Source organism: Sturnira hondurensis, unplaced genomic scaffold, assembly GCF_014824575.4.
Source record: "Sturnira hondurensis isolate 20B ecotype Veracruz unplaced genomic scaffold, ASM1482457v3 Scaffold0000780, whole genome shotgun sequence".
Taxonomy (NCBI): Eukaryota; Metazoa; Chordata; class Mammalia; order Chiroptera; family Phyllostomidae; genus Sturnira; species Sturnira hondurensis.
In genome coordinates this window covers 4,479,540-4,494,300 of record NW_028073411.1, presented here as the reverse complement: position 1 = coordinate 4,494,300, position 14,761 = coordinate 4,479,540, and the positions used below count along the sequence as shown (strand labels likewise).

Genomic DNA, 14,761 nt, shown 5'->3' with positions numbered 1-14,761 from the left:
GCTCCTGCAGGCTTTAGTCCAGTCCAGACCCTGGGCCTCACGCAGTGTTGTTAGGCCTCTTCCCCTGCTGCCTCTCATCGGTCTTTCTCTGTGCACTGGCCTTGTGCCACAGACAGCTTCCTCCACGCTGCCAGGGACTCGAGTCTCCACTCCACTGCCCGATAGAAAGCAGCCGTCATTCCCAAGAGCTCCAGCAGCCACGCTCCAGGCAGTCCTCTGCTTGGCTTGTCTGGGGTCACGTGCCTGTTCCGGAACCATCACTTCGGCCTGGCAGACAGGGTGCAGTGGCCAGCCCCTGACCAACCACGTGCAGCGGCTTCTCCATAGGAAGTAGGGGAGACGTCAATGCTGGAGAACAAACAAAAGAAAGCACATGTCCACAAGTGAATTATTTAAGACCGTACATATATCAGCTCTTGCAGCACTGACGTTCCTATCTTCAGTACGTAAGTGAAAATGGTACAGTGTTGTATTTCCAATAGTATGGTTTTTTGAAGTTACATTGTAAATTACATCATGACTGTGATTTCATTAAAGACAAGCTTTCTGTATGCTAGTTGTGGTGGACTGGTTTATACACAGAAGACGTAGGAAAAAAATCACAGTGTTTCATCGCAAAGAAATTGTTCAGTTTCCCAGGATTCCTGGTTCACTTTTTTTCCTTTTTTGGGAAACATGATCTTTAGTGCCGTCTCCCCAAGCATTCTGGATTCTGCTTTTTTAGACAGTTTTCAATGCATTTAAGATTTCCAAGAAGTAGAATCATAACTTCTAGACTCCTTTCCCACTTGCTGTATTTTAAGCACATTTTTGAGATGTAGTTTACATACATTTTTAGTATTATTCACAAGGTTGTGCAGCCATCAGCACTGTCCAATTCCAGAACATTTCCATCACCTTTGAAAGAAACACTCTTCCCAAAAGTAGTCTCTCTCTGCTTTCACTGCCCCGCCCCCCAGCCCTTGGCCAACAGTAATCTACTTTCAGTCTCTTGTGGATATTTCATGTAAATGGAACCATGTAACATGTGGCTTTTAGTGCCTGGCTTCTCTCACTTAACACAGCATTTTCAGGGTTCGTCTGTGTTGTAGCAAGCATCAGTACTTCCTTCCTCTCTGGCTGAATAACGTTCTGTTGTGTGGATTTACTGAATGATGTTTATCTGTCCATCAGTTGATGAACATTTGGGTTGCTTTCACCTTTTTTGGCTATTATGAGTCATGTTTGCTATAAACATTTGTGTAATTTTTTGTGTGAACATACGTTTTTGTATCTCTTGGGTATTGTATTAGTCTGCTAGGGCTACCATTACAAAATACCATAGACTGAGGGTTAAGCAACAGAAACTTGTTTTCAAACAGTTTTGGAGGCTAGAATTCCAGGATCAAGGTGTCAGCAGTTTTGGTTTCTCCTGGGGCCTCTCTCCTTGGCACCCAGATGGCAGCCTTCCCACCGAGTCCTCACGTGCTCTTCCCTCTGTGCACGCACAGCTGTTGTCTGTGTGTACGCATCTTGCCTCTGTTCGGCGTGTAAGCCTCGCATTCTGTTCAGTTTATTCCTGTTGTGTTCTTTTTGTTGTTACTGTTGTTTTCTTAATATTGTTTTGTCTTATTCATTGCTATTGCTCTGATTTACTTTTTTTTAAAAATTGTGACAAAATACACAGCATAAAATTTACCTTGTTGATCATTTTAAATGTGTGGTTCATTAGTGTTAAGTAACTGAAGTACATGTACATCAGTGTACAACCATTCTCCAGAACTCTCTTCATCTTACCTGATTTTTTTAAGTATAGTTTTTTATTGTGCTATTACAGTTGTTGCATTTTTCCTCCCCTTCATTCCCCTCCACACCCCTTCCCACTGGCACTCCCCCGCAACTTAGTTCATATCCATGTAAGTTCTTTCACTTCTCTATTTCCTCTATTATTCTTACCCTCCCCCTGTCTACTTTGTACCTACGATTTATGCTTTTTATTCCCTGTACCTTTTTCCCCCATCTTCCCCTCCCCACTGATAAGCCCACCATGTGATCTCCATTTCTGTGATTCTCTTCCTGTTCTAGTTTTTTGCTTTCTTTTTTGTTTTTTATTTTAGGTTCAATTATTGATAGTTGTGAATTTGTTGTCATTTTACTGTTCATAGTTTTGATCTTCTTTTTCCTAGATAAGTCCCTTTAACATTTCATATAATAAGGGCTTGGTGATGATGATGAACTCCTTGAACTTGACCTTATCTGGGAAGCACTTTATCTGCCCTTCCATTCTAAATGATAGCTTTGCTGGATAGAGTTATATCGGGTGTAGGTCCTTGCCTTTCATGGCTTTGAATACTTGTTTCTAGCCCCTTGTTGCCTGCAAGGTTTCTTTTGAGAAATCAGCTGACTATCTTATGGGAACTCCTGTGTAGGTGACTGTCTCCTTTTCTGTTGCTGCTTTTAAGATTCTCTCCTTATCTTTAATCTTGGGTAATGTAATTATGGTGTGCCTTGGTGTGTGCTACCTTGGGTCCAACTTCTTTGGGGCTCTCTGAGTTTCCTGGACTTCCTGGGAGTCTATTTCCTTTGCCGGGTTGGGAATGTTCTCCTCTATTATTTGTTTAAAAAAGTTTTCCACTTGTTGCTCTTCCTCTTCCCCTTCTGGTACCCTTATGGGTGCCAGGTATTGGAACATTTAAAGTTGTCCTGGAGGTTCCTAAGTCAGTCCTCATTTTTTTTTTTGAATTCTTATTTCTTCATTCTGTTCTGGGTGGATGTTTATTTCTTCCTTCTGCTCCAAATCATTGATTTGAGTCTCAGTTTCCTTTCCTTCATTGTTGGTTCCTGTATATTTTTCTTTATTTCACTTTGCATAGCCTTTACTTTTTTCCTCTATTTTGTGACCATACTCAACGATTTCTTTGAGCATCCTGATAACCAGTGTTTTGAACTCTGCATCTGATAGGTTGGCTATCTCTTCATTACTTAGCTCTTTTTTTTGAATTTTGATCTTTCTTTTTTTTCCTTTTTAAATATTTATTTATTTTTAGACAGAGGGGAAGGGAGGAAGAAAGAGAGGGAGGGAAACATCAATGTGTTACTGCCTCTCGTTGCACCCATCATTAGGGACATGGCCCGCAACCCAGGCATGAGCCCTGATTGGGAATCCAACAGGTGACCCGTTGGTTCACAGGCTGGCACTCAATCCACTGAGCTACACCAGCCAGGGCTCGTCTTTTCTTTCAGTTGGGCCATATTTCTTGGTCTCTGTGAGCCTGTTACATTGTAAGGGGCGGAGCTTTAGGTATTCCCCCGGTGGGGGCAACCGCCCTTATGCGCTGCAGTGCTGTGTGAGAGGGAGGGGTCAGAGAGGGAGAGTGCCGGTTCATCTGCTCTATGTGGCTTTCGGTCACTCCCCCCATTACCCACAAACAAACTGGACCCTTCTGGTATTGCTTCCTGGGTGGCTGGTTTTGTGTATGTCCTAGGACCCTGTGGGCCTCTCCAATGGACTCTCCCTTAAGGCTGGGAGTTTCTCCCACCACCACAACCCCCAGGTTTCTACAGCCAGCAGCTTTGAGGCTTTCTATTCCTGTGCCAGAACCCTGAATTGCGTGGTCTGTCTGGTTCCCCAGTTGTTCCTCCCAGTTTATCTGCACGCAAATGTGGGGCCACCCCAGTGCTCCAGTGTCCACCTTGCCACATGTCCTCTGGGCTTCTAGAGGGTCTCTGCCCCTCCTTGCAGTCTGGATGAATGTTTCTTTTTTAACTCCTTGGTTGTCAGACTTTCATACAGTTCCATTTTCTGGCCGTTCTGGTTGATTTTCATTTTTAAATTTGCTGTTGTCCTTCTGTTGGTTGTGCGAGGAGCAAAGTGCATCTACCTATGCCTCCAACTTGGCTGGAAGTCTTCATCTTACCTGATTTCTATTTGAAAGATTTAAACGGCTCCTAACTCTTTTGCCTTAAATGCCATACCTATGGTTTTACTTTTCTTCAGCCTGGGCTTGAAATCCCTTGGTTTAGAGTAGGGCAAAGGGGGTTTGGACAGTTATTTTATAACTAAGGGAATATACTGATACCTTTTTTCGTGTCTGTAAACCTTTGTGTGTACGAGCTGCAAACAAAAGCCAAAGGTGTAGTACTAAGGATATCCTAGCCTGGTTCTTTGGTCCTGTGCTCTGTTACTGAGTTAGTTCTACAAAAGGTCAACATGAGTGTTAAGAGAGAGCAGGTTCATTGAAACATAGGAGTAGCCAGAGTGCATTCATTCCGTTGCCTGTATTTACAGTATGATGGACTGTGTGGGTGGTTCGGGTTTCTAGGAATTAAATAGGAAACTATTCCTTCGTGGTATAGAGTGACAGTGAATAGTTACTCTGCACTGGGACTGCGGTTTGTCACTGCAAAGGTAGCCCAGGGCCGCAGAGGGCTGCCTCAGCTCCTGTGCTCTGTGTAGATAAATGTCCTTCTCAGGAGGCCTAAGATGTGAAGCTAATATTTCCTAAGACGGATTTCTATATGCTCTAATTTTAGAATGAAGGATGTGAAACTCTATTTGGCAAACTATCATCCAAATAAAGTTATATCAAAAAAATGGATTTCTTGGGTTCATTTCATGAACTGATTTTGTTCAGCTCTTGATTACATTTCCTGTGTGTAGAGCATGTTTCACACTTGGTGACTGACTCATTTAAGGAGAATGAATGGCCAAATTAAATGAATGTCCTTTTGAGCAGTTTTCAAGTGCGTGCATTTCTGATTGGTTTTATTTGCCTTATTCAGTGGAGAGAGTAATTCTTTGTGGCCAATTTCATTTTAAGAGGGTAATGTTGAGTTATTTTTCATAACTTAAAATACAAATAATTATGCTTCCTTGTTTGTATTTGATGAGACTTACAGCTGAAATGTAGGCTTTTTTCTTTCTCTGGCTGCATTCACTGCTGCCCAGAAAGTTTTGGACAACTGTGCTGGGTTTGAATTTTTTTTTAAATTTTATTTATTTTAGAGAGATGGGGAGAGGGAGGGAGAAAGAGAGGGAGTGAAACATCAATGTATGGTTGACTCTAGCATACCCCATACTGGGGATATGGCCTGCAACCCAGGCATGTGCCCTGCTTGGGAATCAAACCGGTGGTGCTTTGGTTCACAGGCCTGCGCTCAATCCACTGAGCTACACCAGCCAGGGCTGGGTTTGATTTTTTGTAAATAAAATTTTCTGTTTTAATTTGAAAAAATGACTTGTGTCATTGTGAAGCAATAAAAAGTGGAGAGACAGTGGGAATATATTTAAATAGGGATTGTTTTGTTTTGTTTTTTCTTTGATTACACAAAGCAATGCAAAAGAGAAGAAAAATCTCTAATGATAGTTGACTCACAGCTGTACTGGCATTGATAGATACATACATTCAGTAAATAACTGAGATATATACAGGGGTGGGCAAAAGTAGGGTTACAGATGTAAGTACATGAAACACAGAGTTTATTCTTGGATTATATATTTTTCTATACTAACAACTGTTAACCTACTTTTGCCCTCACCTGTATGTTGTGAATTTGGAATTTTGTTAAATAAGAATTTATTTAACATTGATAATTGACATTACCCCACAGTTATTGTAATATTAAGTTACTGTATGTAGTCTGTTTTTCAGTTATCCACACCTTTTGTTTATTTCTTCAGTGCAAATTTGTTTTATGAAATTAACAGACATATTAACAGTGTCTTAAATAATATTGAGTGATAATATACTGAGAACGGTGCAAAGCTATTCCCTGTCTCCACAGAACAAGAAGAAACAGTTCAGATTCTAGGAGGGGAGATTTTGTTGGACCTAAAAATAATTCCCTAATATTAGGGACATTAAAACATAAATCTTTATGGCTGGTGTTTATTAAAATAACGATACCTAACATTTTGGTATGTGCTATGTAGTTGGCACTGTACTAAGCACTTTACATACATTATCTCATTTGTTCTTACCAAGGCTTACCGTGTGGAAGCCACTATGTTTCTCATTTTGTAGATGAAGAAACGAGGGCTCAGAGAGGTTAAATAACTTACTAAGGTTGCACAGCTAACGAGGGAGAGCCAGAGTTTGAAGCCAGACTGTGTGACTGCAGATCCGTGCTGTTAACCACCGTGTACTAGGAGGAAGGCAAGTCGGGGATGCCGGTCACAATGCTCACCGTGGCGCGGAGTCAGCTGTGGACAGGAACGGTTAACAGAGTAGACATGGACTCGGAGAAGTGCTGCTATCATTGTCTGGTCAAAGAAGTCGTGTGCGTAAGTAAGGGTACGTCCCCGATGTTTTCCAGTCGTTCCACTCGGTGATGTATTCCACAGAAGGGTAGTGGGATTGATTTGTGCATCGTTCATAACAAAGCTGCCAAAGTTCGCAGTGCTATGGAGATGAAAGTGAGGTTTCCGTAATATGTGAAAAACTCAGAAATCAGCAGGAAAGATATTAAGACCCATATACATAAGTGGAAACGGAAACGGAGAGTACAAATAATGCTTAAAGAATAAAGAAATCTCAGTCTTATAAGAAATCAAATAAATTACCTAGTATTACTTTTGCCTGGTAGACTATCAAAATTTTATAAAATGTTAAGACACAAAGCTGGGACTCTCTCATTCACTGCTGGTGGCATTTTAAAGTAGTATGTTACTTCACCTGGAACTAATATAATAATGTATGTCAACTGTAAAACTGTAATTGCAGATTTTTTAAATTAAAATAAAGTAACTTGAAAAAAATTAAAATAAAGTAGTACATTAGAAGAATAAAGTGATTCAGTCAGTAAATAAATATCCCTCTTCATCAGCAAACCATGGCAGATTAACGGGTTGTGTTGCAGTTCTAGCTGTTGGCACAGTTTTATTTTTTGGTCTTTAATGTCAATGTCACGAGAATACTGCACATTAAAAAAATCACTTGGGAGTTCCAAGATAGCAGCAGAGTACGTGGAAGCTGCACTCGGGCCTTCCCAGGACCAGCCTGGAATTACAGCTAAATTGCAGAGCAAGCAGCCTGGCTAACCAGCTGAAGACCAGCTGGAGAGAAGCCTATAGCCAGGGACTTACAGAGGAAGCCACATCGAGACTGGGCTTCTCCAAGATGTCCGCATGGCTGTAACCCCAGCACAGCCTGTGTTCCAGCCCCTAACAAGAGACTTGGATTAAAGTGGAAAAACCCTATTTTCTCATTGTGACCTAGAGGGGAATGCGCAGACCCCCAAGAGGGACAGAAGACCTACCACCTAGGTCCCTGTGAGCCCCAGTGCTGGCACTAGCTGAGGCCCCTCGGGCCTAGAGGTCATGTTTACCTCACTGTGGCAGATCCCTGGGGGAAGGGGAGGCTGGAGGTTGAAGGAACCCAAGGGAATTTCTGCTAAGAATCTCTTTCTGAGACCCACAATATAGATGTCCAGATCCCATACTCAGATTTTTGTTTGAGTCCCATATGTAAACAGGTTCTTTCATACTTTAAGAAGGGGAGTGTAATCTGCAAAATTTAGCAGTAACTGTTTGGAAAGCCGTGCCCTCTGACCTAGTAATTTTATTTCTAAGACTTGACAGGGATACGTGCGTATCATGTGAAGTGAAGAGGCCTTGAGGATCGATAATGATGCAGCAGTGGTTGTAGTAGAAAATACTGGGAACAAGCCACATGTCGAAAAAGGTTCTGAATCTTTTAACTCCGGTAGAATTGTACGATGAATACTCTGTGCCTTTTAAAAAAGACCGAGGAAGTGCTGTGTGAGCGGATATGCAACTGTCTCCAGGATTTCTTGTGAAGTTAAACCAAGTGAAGAGCAGGGCGGTGCAGAGTGTGCTCAGCGCCTTCCGAGGCTGAGCTTGTGCACGCGGTCTCTTCAGAAATGCAGAACAGCAGTTGCCTCTGAAAAGGCAACTGGGCGGGTGGGAACAGGCAGGAAGGGGACTTGCTTTTAGGAGCATTTGTAGCTTTTAAATTTTGTATCAGGTGCTTATGTATGTTTAAATAAGCAAAAAGGCAGAGCTCCACCAGTGATTCTGATGCTCACAACGAATCAATACAAATGAGGCACTCTTGAGAGTACCCAGGGGGGTGAACATGTCCCTTGAAGTGAAACAACATAAATATATGAGGTCTGCGTGGAAAAAGCCCAGCCGTTGTTAACAAGAATGGTTTCCACAGCATTGCTGTAACCTGGCAGCCAAGGGGAGTAGACCCAAATGCGTGTGTGTGAACAGTGATGACTTCACTGTACTAGTCAGTGGGGGTGGTAGGCGCTGTTGAGTGGGCATGTGTACTGTGTGGCCGTCGCATTCAAAATGACTGAGCCAGTAGAGCAGCAAGTCTGCATCAGATTTTACATTAAGCTTGACCATCCTCCATGGAAACTATTCAGATGACTCAGAAGGCTGCAGCTGTGGGCAACTGGTGATGGGCAGCTTCGTCACGACAGTGCCTCTGCTCATGCGTCACGTCTTGTGCAGAGTTTTTTTTGGCAAAACATCAAATCACCCAGGTGACTATGCCTCCCTATAACTCAGATTTGGCGTCCTGTGACATTTAGCTTTTCCCAAAACTAAAATCACCGTTGAAAGGGACGAGATTTCATATTGCCGATGAGATTCAGGAAAATATGACAGGGCAGCTGATGGTGATTGGGAGAACTGTGTGAGGTCCCAAGGTGTCTAATTTGAAGGGAACTGAGATGTCATTGTCCTATGTACAGTGTTTCTTGTATCTTCTTTTTATTTATTTATTTATTTATCTTTAGAGGGGAAGGGGAGGAAACAGGGAAAGAAATATCAGTGTATGGTTGCCTCTTGTAGGTCCCCTACTGGGAACTCGCCTGCAACCCAAGCATGTATCCTGACTGGGAATTGAACCACGATCCTTTGGTTCGCAGGTCTGCACTCAATCCACTGAGCTACACCAGCCAGGGTTCTTGTATCTTCTGTCTTCTTCAATAAATGTCTCTATTTTTCATATTAAATGGCTGGATACCTTCTGGACAGTCCTCGTATGAATATTCCTCTTCCCTGGCAATAATTCAGTAAATATGAAATGCATGTGATTCCTTTTTTGACATATTGAAAAGTGTATTTTATAAAGCTGATCTACAATAGACAAGAAAAACTTTATTAAATACATTTTTGTTAATCACAGAAGAAGATACAGTAATTAATAGCTGTTGAGCAGAAATGTTGATTTAGTGTTTTCCTTAAAATTATTAACTATGAGAGATGTATTTTAATCACCAACCCATGTCAAGCTTAAACTGCATAATAATCTCCCAGTAACCTGATTGCTTGTGTACACTCTTCTGGCCCATAAGAACATGTGTATTTTATGTATTAGTATTCCATGATTTTATCACTGATTCATTGACGTTAGGAACGTAATTTAAGTTCCTTATTCATTACCCACTGTTAGCAACTAAGATTTTGGGAAGCGTTATTTCAGAACACTTAAGGAATGATGAAATTGATTTTATTAAAAGTGTGATTTCATAGTTTTAAAATTCAGTTTGTATTTATTTATGGCATAATTATGACTAGACAAGTAACTCCAGTAATAAATTATTTTGCAGGTATTCACAGTTTTATATGGAAGATAGCTTTTGCCATTATAACATGTTTAACCATCACTTCTTTGATGGAAAGGTAAGATTTATAACCATTTTCTCTTTCTTAACTTGTGGAAGAACAAATTGAAGAGTATCTCCTTTGCTATTTTTCTTTTTTTTTAATAATGTTTTTATTTAATTCTTGTTCAAGTACAGCTTTCTGTCTTATATTCCCAACCCTGCCCGCCCCCCGCCCCATGCTCCCCGCCTCCCTCCCATTTCCACCCCCCACCCTTAGTTATTGTCCATGTGTCCTTTATACTTGTTCATGTGAGTCCATCCCCTTTTCCCCTATGATTCCTTTGCTATTTTTCTAAAGTCCCTTAAGATCAAATTGCCACTATTCCACCATTTATTGGTAGAGATATTTTTATTCATGGACTGAGTATGTATGGAGCACCTAGAAGCGATCGAATTATCCCTTTCTTGACTTTTCACTACTTTTCAGGTGAAGACCCACTTTTTCACCAGGGCCCGTGTGGCTCTGTGTGGCCTGAGGCCTGCCACTCTTCAGCCCCTCCTCACCCTGCTCTTGCTTCCCTGTTTGTGGTCAGGGCACACAACTTTGACCTTGTACTTTCATCTGGAACTGACCTTTCCACCACAGGGCCTTTTGCCCTCCTCTTCCCTCAGCCTTCTACTTTCTCTTTGCCTTGTTACCTTAACCTCATCCTTCAGGGCTCTTTTCCAAGTCAGCTTTCTCTAGTCTCCCTGAGCTTCAGACAAGATCAAGTTCTCCTTCCTAGATTTACAATACTACAATTAAATAATTCTAGGTGGTTAGTTGTTTATGTCTGCCTCCCTGATACATTTCATGTCCCAGTTAAGGAGATTTGATTTATGGTTTTATTAAATTAATCCTTAAAAAGTAGTGGCAAGGGTGCACCTTGCTGTAAACTGTGATCTCTGGGTGATAACGATGTATCAGCTTAGGTGCGTTGATTGTAACAACACCCTTCTCGTGGGGAATCTTGATGATGCAGGAGGCTGTGAATGTGTGGGGTGGGGTTATATGGGAGATCTGTACCTTCTCACTTTTGCTGTGAACCTAAAACTGCTCTAAAAAATTAGTCTTAAAAAAAAGGATACTGGCTAAAAAAAAAAAGCTCCTATAAGCATGTTAATAGTGTCAGTGTGAATAAACAGCACAGCGGAGCTGATACTTCTCCCAGTTTGAGCTCTTTGTCAGCCCTGTTACAAAGTAAAACTCACAACCAACCAAGTAGTCACACCTAACAGGAGATTCTGAATTTGAAAATGGTTTGGAATTATCAAGACTACTCGAAGTGTATCTGCCTGTGTGTGTGTGTTGGGGGGGTGTCAGTTTTTTAAAAATTGTGAACCATGCTTAGGTATATATGCTGCTTCAAGATGCTGGCTATTGGCAGAATGAAAACCAAGCAAGACTGAAAAACTAGGTATCTAGGAAATGAGAACAAATTCTGAATTGTTGGTTGGGATTGAAAAATGCGCCTTCTGATTCAGTAAGTACAGCCAATGTTGCACTCCTTCCAGCATAGTTAGTTTAGCCTTGGGATATGTATTCATTCAGCCGTAATAGCCATGAAAACCAAGTGTTGAGTAGTTAGATGTACTTTGCCATTTCCCAAAGGGCTTATGTGGCTAATAATCACTAGGATTTGAGAACTGATCAGATAAGCATGAAGGAGGGGAATTGAAAATTCACATGACAATGGATGATGAGAAATTTGTCAGCTAGGGCAGTGGAAGTGGGGGAAAGAGGAAAGAAGTGCATTCTGAAGCCTGGCTGGGGAGCTCAGTTGATTAGAGCATCATTCAGACTCATCAAGTTTGTAGGTTCAGTCACGGGTTAGGGCACATACAGGAATCAACCAATGAATGCGTAAATAAGTGGAACAACAAATCGATATTTCACTTCTCTCTCCCTTCCTCTCTCTCTAAAATCAGTTTTTTTAAAAAGTGGCTTCTGTGGACATTTCACAGATGGAAAAAAGACTTGGTTGCAGCCATTATGTTATACACCTGAATTTGAGAAAATTGTACCTCAATTTTTAAAAAGGAGCTGGTGATTAGGATTCTGGGGGAGAAGTCGAAGATGACTGGGTGGTGTGCCCCAGATTCATCGAAACAGAGGGTAGGGGTGTTCGGAAGGGAGGTTTGCGCATTCTGAGTTTGTGGGGCTGGAGGAGTATTGGCGTGGGAGCCTCTTAAAACTGGGTTCCTGAGCTGAGGGCTGGCGACATGGATGGAGGGGGAGCCGAGTTTACGTTACTGCTTGATGCTGTGATAGTGCGCAGGGGTCTGCGATTTGTTTTTAATACCATATCATGCTTTTACTTCTTATTCTGAATAATAACTACAACGGTAAAATCTAAATACCAACTGGGTAGGAATTCCATCTATTTCAAGAAAGTAACACGCAATTATCCTTTTTCTAGGAAAGTCTGTGTAACTTTTATTGAAAGTTGATAGAAACACCTAACAGGTTCCTGGAGTAACTGGAATGAGCTGCCAAGACTGAGCTCCACGCTGAATTTTTCCAGCTCAGGACAGTCAAACAGCCCAGCCCTTCCTCGCTCCGTGTTTTAGGAACAGCCTCTAAGTAGCACTGCAGCTGTGGAGATTGATCTATAGAAAACGATTGTTTTAATGATTTTACTATCTGCCCTTTTCCTGCCGACTTCCTGAGTCAAGGTGTTCAGTAAAGATGCCCTCTCCTAATCAGTCATAATATTCTGTGTGTACTTGGTGCTTGTGGAGGTGTATGGGGAGCCTGAGGACATGGTCTTTGTCACCGTGTATAAGCACTTCACAGACCACTGGATTAAAGAGCAGGCATTTCCTGCACAGGATATTTTTCATAGCAAATAATAGAGTATTTGGATAACAAAAAATGTCATATGCCTTAACAGTAAAGGGGGTTAAAGTATGTATAGAGGGTGGCATTTAAAATGTCAAGCAGACTTCCAGCCAAGATGAAGGTGCAGGTAGATACGCTTTGCTTCCTCACACAACCAAAAGGACAACAACTAATTTAAAAACAAAAAATAGCCAGAACTGCCAGAAAATTGAACTGTATGAAAGTCCGACAACCGATGAGTTAAAGAAAAAACCTTCATCCAGACCAGGAGGAGCGAAGACAGGCAACCAGGGGGCAGCCGGGGCAAGGCAGTGGTGGCGGCTCCTGGACTGGGTGGATGAGGTGGCAGTTGGTGGACCGGTGGTCCTACATTCCCATGCAGATAAACCGGGAGGAACACCGGGGGATTGAGACAGACCCAGCAGCCCAGGGCTCCAGTGCAGGGAAATAAAGCCCCAAAACTGACAGAAAACTCCTGTGGGGGTTGAGGGAGTGAGAGAAACTTCCAGCCTCATAGGAGAGTTTGTTGCCAAGACCCACAGGGTCCTAGAATGTACACAAGCCAACCCACCAGGAATCAGCATCAGCAGGGCCCACTCTGTTTGTGGGAAGCAGGGGAAGTGACTGAAATCTGGCAGAGAGTGGAGCAAGCGCCATAGGTCCCTCTCAGACCCCTCCCCCACATACAGTGTCAAAACCTAGCAACGTGGGTTGTCTTGCCCTGGTGAACACCTAAGGCTCTGCTCCTTACAACGTAACAGGTGTGCCAATATAAAGAATAATGGCCAAAAGAAGAACAGAACAAAAATCCAGAAAAAGAAGTAAGTGACGAGGAGATAGCCAACCTATCAGATGCACAGTTCAAAATACTGATAATCAGGACGCTCACAGAAATGGTTGAGTATGGACACAAAATAAAGGATGAGGCTATGCAAAGTGAAATAAAAATATCTGGGGAACCAACAGTGACAGGAAGAAAACCGGGAATCAAATCAGTAATTTGGAACAGAAGGAAGAAATAAACATTCACCCAGGACAGAATGAAGAGACAAGAATTCAAAAAAATGAAGAGAGACTTAAGAACCTCCAGGACAACTTTAAATGTTCCAATATCTGAATCACTGGGTTGCCAGAAGGAGAAGAGGAAGACCAAGAAATTGAAAACTTATTCGAAAACATAATGAAGGAAAAACTTTCCCCAAATGGTGAATGGTACAGACATGCAAGTCCAGGAAGCTCAGAGAGCCCCAAAGAAGTTGGACCCAAGGTAGCACACACCAAGGCACATCATAATTACATTACCCAAGAGTAAAGATAAGGAGAGAATCTTAAAGAGACAGTTACGTACAAAGGAGTTCCCATAAGACAGTCAACTGATTTCTCAAAAGAAACCTTAATAAGAAGGGGCTGGAAAGAAGTATTCAGTCATGAAAGGCAAGGACCCACATCCAAGATGACTCTATCCAGCAAAGCTATCATTTAGAATGGAAGGGCAGATAAAGTGCTTCCCAGATAAGATCAAGTTCAAGGAGTTCATCATCACCAAGCCCTTATTTTATGAAATATTAAAGGGACTTCTCTAAGAAAAAAGAAAATTAAAACTATGAACAGTAAAATGACAACAAACTCACAACTATCAACAACCGAACCTAAAAAACAGAAACAAAGAAAGCGAACAACTAGAATGGGAAGGGAATCACAGAAATGGAGATCACATGGAGGGTTGTCAGTGGGAAGGGGGTGTGGGGAGAGTGGGGGGGAAGGTCAGGGAATAAGGAGCATAGATGGTAGGTACAAAATAGATGGGGAGGGTAAGAATAGTATAGGAAATGGAAAAGCCAAAGAGCTTATACTTAGGACACATGGACATGAACTGAGGGTGGGAGGTAATGCTGGAGGGAGGTGCAGTAAAGGGAAGAGGGGGATAAAGAGAGAAAAATGAGACAACTGTAATAGCATAATCAAAAATATACTTAAATTTTTTTTTAAATTAAAAAAAAAGCCAAGCAGTTTCTTAGTGCTAGATGGAGAGTCCAGTCAACCCTGGGGGCACAGCCAGCATTGGGCCCCATGGGTGGTCAGCACGGGGCCACCACCCACTGGTGACGGGACGTTACCACATGGATTCTTGCCTGAAAAGATATTATGAATATTTTTTAAGTTTGTTTAAGTCTTTAGGCCTAGTTTACTTGTTTATTTTCTTTTTTCTGCTTTTAGGTCTAAGGAATTTGAAGGTTTTTCCATAACGTCATCTGTGCTTTCGGTCCTGGTTCGTATAGGCAGGGCAGGAAAGTGCCAGGCAGCCCCGAAGAGTGCTCG

At 42.0% G+C, this 14,761-nt stretch overlaps 1 protein-coding gene across 3 annotated transcripts in view; it reads left to right on the top strand.

Moving 5' to 3' along the window:
• Positions 1 to 14,761, top strand: part of ZCCHC4 (zinc finger CCHC-type containing 4) — a 45,770-nt gene that overhangs the window by 14,392 nt on the left and 16,617 nt on the right. For all 3 annotated transcript variants that reach the window (XM_037044830.1, XM_037044821.1, XM_037044812.1), the window contains exon 6: positions 9,565 to 9,637. In XM_037044830.1, coding sequence (XP_036900725.1) covers positions 9,565 to 9,637 — 73 coding nt within the window. The remainder of the gene's footprint in view (positions 1 to 9,564; positions 9,638 to 14,761) is intronic.